This window comes from Perca flavescens, chromosome 7 (assembly GCF_004354835.1).
Source record: "Perca flavescens isolate YP-PL-M2 chromosome 7, PFLA_1.0, whole genome shotgun sequence".
Classification (NCBI taxonomy): Eukaryota; Metazoa; Chordata; class Actinopteri; order Perciformes; family Percidae; genus Perca; species Perca flavescens.
Genome location: NC_041337.1, coordinates 7,374,696 through 7,380,467, shown reverse-complemented (window position 1 = coordinate 7,380,467; position 5,772 = coordinate 7,374,696). Strand labels below are relative to the sequence as shown.

The window sequence follows — 5,772 nt, the reverse complement described above, 5'->3', positions numbered from 1 at the left end:
GGCATCTTTGCCATAATAAAGCCTTTTCTGAAGGAGAAGATGGCAGAGAGGGTAACTATTGTGCTCAAATTGTCTCCGACTCTTTTGTTTGAAACAAAGGACCATTTGGAACGGTGTGCAAAACAGAAGACCGAGCATTTTCTTTTCAGGGGAATGAACTCGAGCCAAACAACCTTGTATGTTCCGAAATCTCTTGCGCAGGGGTTCCTTTGTGTTCATTTCAACCTGCAGCAACTGGGTTTTATATGTGGGCAGCGGAAACGAGCTGGAAGCACATCACTGACTTGTTATCACCTTATGTGGAAGTAAACATGGAAAAAGATTTAGAGTACAGTTTTATTTTTTACACTCAGCAGACACAGAGCAACATTAATTCAATAAAATTTTATTTATAGCATCAAATCATAACAAGAGTTATCTCGAGACACTTAACAGATAGAGTAGGTCTAGACCACACTCTATAATTTAGCATTAATTTTACTTATGAATGTATGTCTAGTAATTAGTGTAGCTCTGATTTGCACTCCAACTACTGAGAGAATAATCTGGCTCTTTAACTGCTAAATGCTCCTAGATAGATAGATAGATAGATACATACATACATACTGTACATACATACATACATACATACAATATGGACAATAAAAGAAAAGATACTAAATAAAAATCCACATGAATGTACTAAGGGATGTATAAGCATGAGACGCTTGCGGTGACAGGGCAGGGACTGACCCTGTGACTCAGTGTGCATGCTAAGTGAAGGAACTGTAGGGTGATGTAATGGTGATGATGGAATGGAAAATGAAATGGATCGGAAGGAGTCTTTTCAGTAAGAGTGTGTGTCATGGCGGTAGTGCAAATAAGTCCAATACCACCATGACACACACTCTCATAGAGCCCCTTACCATGCATATGTTCACCAGCTAGCTGCTAACTGTGCCCGGCCGCTGTACAGTTGGTTTTTAGAGCTATTCAGGTAAAAAAAAAACTGCCGGCTACGGCCGAAAACTTTGCTATGGCAGTAAACCAAATCAGTAAAGTTGTGGAATCTGTAAAACCATAACAACGGGCAGAAAGAAGCCATCAATCTCAGCAGAGTTGAGATGGCGCCGTTGGGTGATAATTCTCTGTGGGTTTAAATGGGTCGCATCTCTAAGTTGACATGAAATATTGATCATAGCCACTAGGACTGCACCCTATGAGGAAAATATGCGATAATGTTGTTGTATATCGCGATAACACTATTTGCAATAAATAAACAGAAAAAATAGTGTACTCAGTTCTGCATTTCTTCTGCTTTTCAGTATTCTGCTAAAATACAGCAGATTGCTTGAATTTAAAACAAATGAAAGGAAATTATTTCCAAATTGAACATTAAATGGAACATAGAAAGCACCATTTAAAAAAAAAAAAAAAAAAAAGACTGACCGTAAGATTTCAAATTGCAGTTTTCCACTGATAACTAACTGATAAAAAAATTTCTTCTCAGAGTGTCTTTTGAGATATGTCAGTCTTTCGTTATGTGTTTACTGTGCAAGTTGATATGGCAATAACAAAATATATATAGACAGATAGATATTGTGCAGCCCTAATAGCCACTTTGAATAATGAATGCGACGTTGAGGGCGATGACGTCACTGATAGTCTCTGTGCTGTCCCCCCCCCCCCCCCCCACCCCACAGTACATTCTCCACGGCTCGGACCTGCGCTCTCTGCACCGGAACATCCCCCGCTCGGTTCTGCCCGAGGAGTACGGCGGCATCGCGGCCCAGCTGGACTTGTGTGCGTGGTCCAGAGTGCTTCTGAACTGTGAGGAGGAATTCATAGTGGAGTTCTGCCAGCCGGATCCACTAGAGGGCGTGGTGCTTCCAGACGCCATGCTGTTCGAAGGGGAGCAGGCCAGCGGGCAGGACGACGACACCTTCAGGGGGCTGCGCTCGCAACTCTACTACTGTTACTGATGCACACACGCCCACCACAGAGAGGACATTTTTCTGTTTCCTTTGAAACGTGTGTAGACTTTACAGGGCAAGTTGCCAATATTCTACATGATTTATTTTACTAACTAAGCAGCACTACTATAGGTAGATCTAGTCTTCTGTAGTTTACACATAGCCCAGCATTCAGTCATGGTTCCAAGGCAGCTGCAGGCTCAGGCAAAGAGGCTTCTGACATGCGCCGGTGCATGTTTGGCCATTATCGGAGGCACTTAACGGTGGGTACTTAAAGGATAAGTTCACATTTTTTCAGTAGTCAGGTCATGTACACTGAAGCATGCAATTATTCCTCTTGTCCATACTGACCGTTAAAGGATCCCTTCCTAATGTGCTTCCAATGTAAGAGATGGGGGACAAAATCCACAGTCTTTGTTGTGCCAGACCTGTCTCCACAGCACCGCTGAGGAAGGTTTGGCAAAAGGAGCATACATTCTGGGATAGGAGAAAAAAAACACTCTGGGGTTGGTTGCATTTCTTTAAACCAATCGCAATCGGCCGTGCCTCTTGCAAAAATATTCCCGGGAAGGAACTTATTTAGGAAATGAAAGAAAATGAAAGAAAAGAAAATGCCACATACAACATTAGAAAAGTTAACGGTTCACACAGTTGAATACAGTAACGTGAGCTATTTAAATTAGCTGGATACATGGTTACAATGTATCTCTGTGTGTATTTGGTCCGTAGCAATCCCACTAATCGGTCCCAAAGTTTTCCCAGTTAGAGAGGAAATGCCATAAACATAAACCTATTCTTTGTAAATCTTTGCAGTCATTTGCCGAAAGAACCAAGGGGGTAAGCCAGCCTCCGCAAAGCGTACCTACTATGGAGCCATTTCGATGCTAACAAGCCATCACCCGCTGTTAAGATCCCATTGACTGCCATTCATTTTGGCGCCACTTTGACAGCAAATAACTTTACATCTGAAGCGTTTAAAGGCTCTATTTGTCCGTTGTTTATTTCTAAAGAAACACGACAATGTATAAAAGGCTCCATTACCTTGTACCTCACGTTATGGCTCCGTAGCAGACGTTTTTGTAAAAATAGGATAACGATTGTGTCGTCATCACGCGACTTTCTGTCACATAGAGGAATTACCGTATAGTACAGGAGAAGCTCGCAGGCAGTTTCGAATTAAATTAGCTGTTTAAGTTTAATTAGTTAGCAATAATTAGCCTGTGTCTATGTTATCTCCTTACATATACCTACACTCTCCGTCTCTGTAAGATTGGGAATGATTGAGATTTCTCTTGGCACAGCTACCAGAAGACTTCCAACTTTCAGACACGTTGCTCACGTCACATCTACGTCTTCAAGCTCAGTTGGAGGCTGCTCAGTAACGCTCGGTCATCACCGGAAAAGTGCTTCTAATATCCTTCACTGGTCTCCGTTACAAGTCTACAGTGTTGATTTATCCATTTATTTAACGGTCTATGGAAAAAAACCAAGCAGGCGTGCCTTGTTGCACCATCCAAATTTTTCTTCACAACTTTTTTAGCATGTAGCGCTGCTCAGATATTCCCGGTTTAGCTAACCTTGAAATACATTTTTGCACAGAACCCGGAATCTGGATTTGTACCCCAGCACGTTAAAGGTATAATATGCGGTGCTTTCCTCTTAAAACAACGTCAGACTGATCTCATGAAGTGGCGTATGTATGACACGCCATTTTGGCACGTTATCAAGACGCATAATCGCTTTGTAGCATGTTTATCAACGCCGTTTGGCCTCCATTGACTTACATCACCTCGCGGTTGCGTGTCAATTTACGCCGTAGCGAGTAATATGATGGCAAAAATCCGCGTAGGGATGTTGGTGGATGGGTCAAACACAGGACTTTCACCCAGACATACAAAAGTAATCCCTCTCAGTCATCACTTGTGACCCACTAGAAGTGCGTGGTGGTGTCTGTATCTGCAGAGGCCCCGCCCTCATTCCCAAAAGCTGCTTTGCCCCTCAGCGTCTCGTATCGACACACAAGTCTAACTGACAGACACACAGAAACCGACAGGATGGAGCTCTGCTTTCACCCAACAAGGCGGCACCTTCCTGCGTAGGGGTGTGTGTGTTCATTTGTGCTTTTAAGAACATAACCGCTGAAAACAATTAGAATTTTTTTTATTATTATTGCTCTGATTACTGCTTTGTACAGGCACTCAAACCCTCTCATGACATGAAACAATGTGAACATATCTTTTCATATTTTTCCACTGAGAGAGTTCGAGAAAAAAAAAAAAAAAAAAAAAAGTTTCTCAAACTTAGTTTGTTTAGTATCTACATACAGTCCATCAGTCACACACTGGCCGTTAGTGCTCTGTCTGCATGGTTGCATCACCCCACAACTCAAAAAAAGAAAAGCTAGAGACGGTTTTTGTGTATGTAACAGTCTAATGCATTGCCTTAAACTGTAGATTTCCCTATGTATCATAAATCATCGTTGGAATCGTGTGCACCAAAGCAATATTCGTGTGTATTGTCAGGGCTCGTGTTACATAAGAGTGGATGTACTTCTTTGTTAGGAAGTGGAAGTAGATGGCTGCTGTGGCTGAGAGAAAGAATACTAATACAATAGATTTACCAGTAAATGTTTTTGCTCAACTTTTGCACTGTATTTCAGGGCCTTTGTTTAGCCTATAGTTTTCTCTAACTTGAATCTTTTTTTCTAATTTCAGATAATCTGCCTTATCTGCCTGTCTTTTTTTCTATTTTTTTTAAACCTTAGTTCACCTGTTTACTCTCACCACTCAGTCTTAACATGAGGGCCATCACTGATCACAGGGGTCACATGTGAAATAGAACATTTAGTCCTGACTTTATCTGGTTTGCCAAATTTCCCACCAGGCCATGTACAGAAATGTGCAATAACGTTGGATCTGTTTTCTTGCGGTAGCCCGAAGCTAACTTGAATAGTTTTTGTCTTTTTATATTTTTATTTGAAGCATGTCTGTGACTATAAGCTACATTGTGTTGCAGGATATTTATTGTTGGTAGTAAAGACCGTAAAGTCAGTAAACTCAAACGGAGAAATATGTGCTATTTGTGTCTTGTTTGTGCTGCTGTGGATGCTGATGTTTGCAGTGGGTGGTAGAACGCTGCGTGCTCTGGGGAAGTTGTGGCTATTTTATTACGCATTGCATTAGATATGAGCAGCGTTACTGGGTTCATGGGTCCCCAAAGAGATCCGAAGTACTTGTGTAGGAGCAGTAATTCCACTGTTTGGAAATACTCCATTACAAAATATTCCGTTACAAGTAGAAGTCCTTCATTCAAAAATGTACTTCTGAGAAGTATACACAAGCCTTAAAATCCACAAAATGTGCTTACAATATTTTAAAGTAAAATTATTCGTGCAGATTTGGGCTTTCAGATTGCGTTGTCATAATCACGGACGTCACTAGGATTGAAAGAGCGGGGGGGTGTGGGGGGGTAATAACTTGCGTTTGCAAAATCTCTGCACTTGCATCTTTTGTTACTGTATTAGAACTACACTTATGTCAACAGCCAGTCAAGAAACCAAGATGTTAACAAGTAAAAAGTGACAGACCTAATTCTCTTCTTCCATTTGTCCCCTGTTACTGTAATGTTAGCTTTTAGACACATCAAAGCTGCACGGGGGAATTGATTTACTTTCAGTCTGGGCTCCTGCTGAGTTCTTCTGTAGGCTATGACTTAAATGCTATCTGTCTGCTCATGTAAATGCATGATAAAGTAATACCATATCTAATTCCCCTCTCTATAAGAAAATTGTCAAAAGAATGCCATTTAAGTAACACTAATC

At 41.3% G+C, this 5,772-nt stretch overlaps 1 protein-coding gene across 2 annotated transcripts in view; it reads left to right on the top strand.

Annotated features, from left to right (window-relative positions):
• Positions 1-2,539, top strand: part of ttpal (tocopherol (alpha) transfer protein-like) — a 9,057-nt gene extending 6,518 nt beyond the window's left edge. For both annotated transcript variants that reach the window (XM_028582980.1, XM_028582979.1), the window contains exons 5-6: positions 1-51; positions 1,683-2,539. The exon at positions 1-51 is cut by the window's left edge and continues 60 nt beyond it. In XM_028582980.1, the coding sequence (XP_028438781.1) occupies positions 1-51; positions 1,683-1,961 (330 nt within the window). In that variant the 3' untranslated portion in view covers positions 1,962-2,539. The remainder of the gene's footprint in view (positions 52-1,682) is intronic.
• Positions 2,540-5,772: the final 3,233 nt, after the last annotated feature.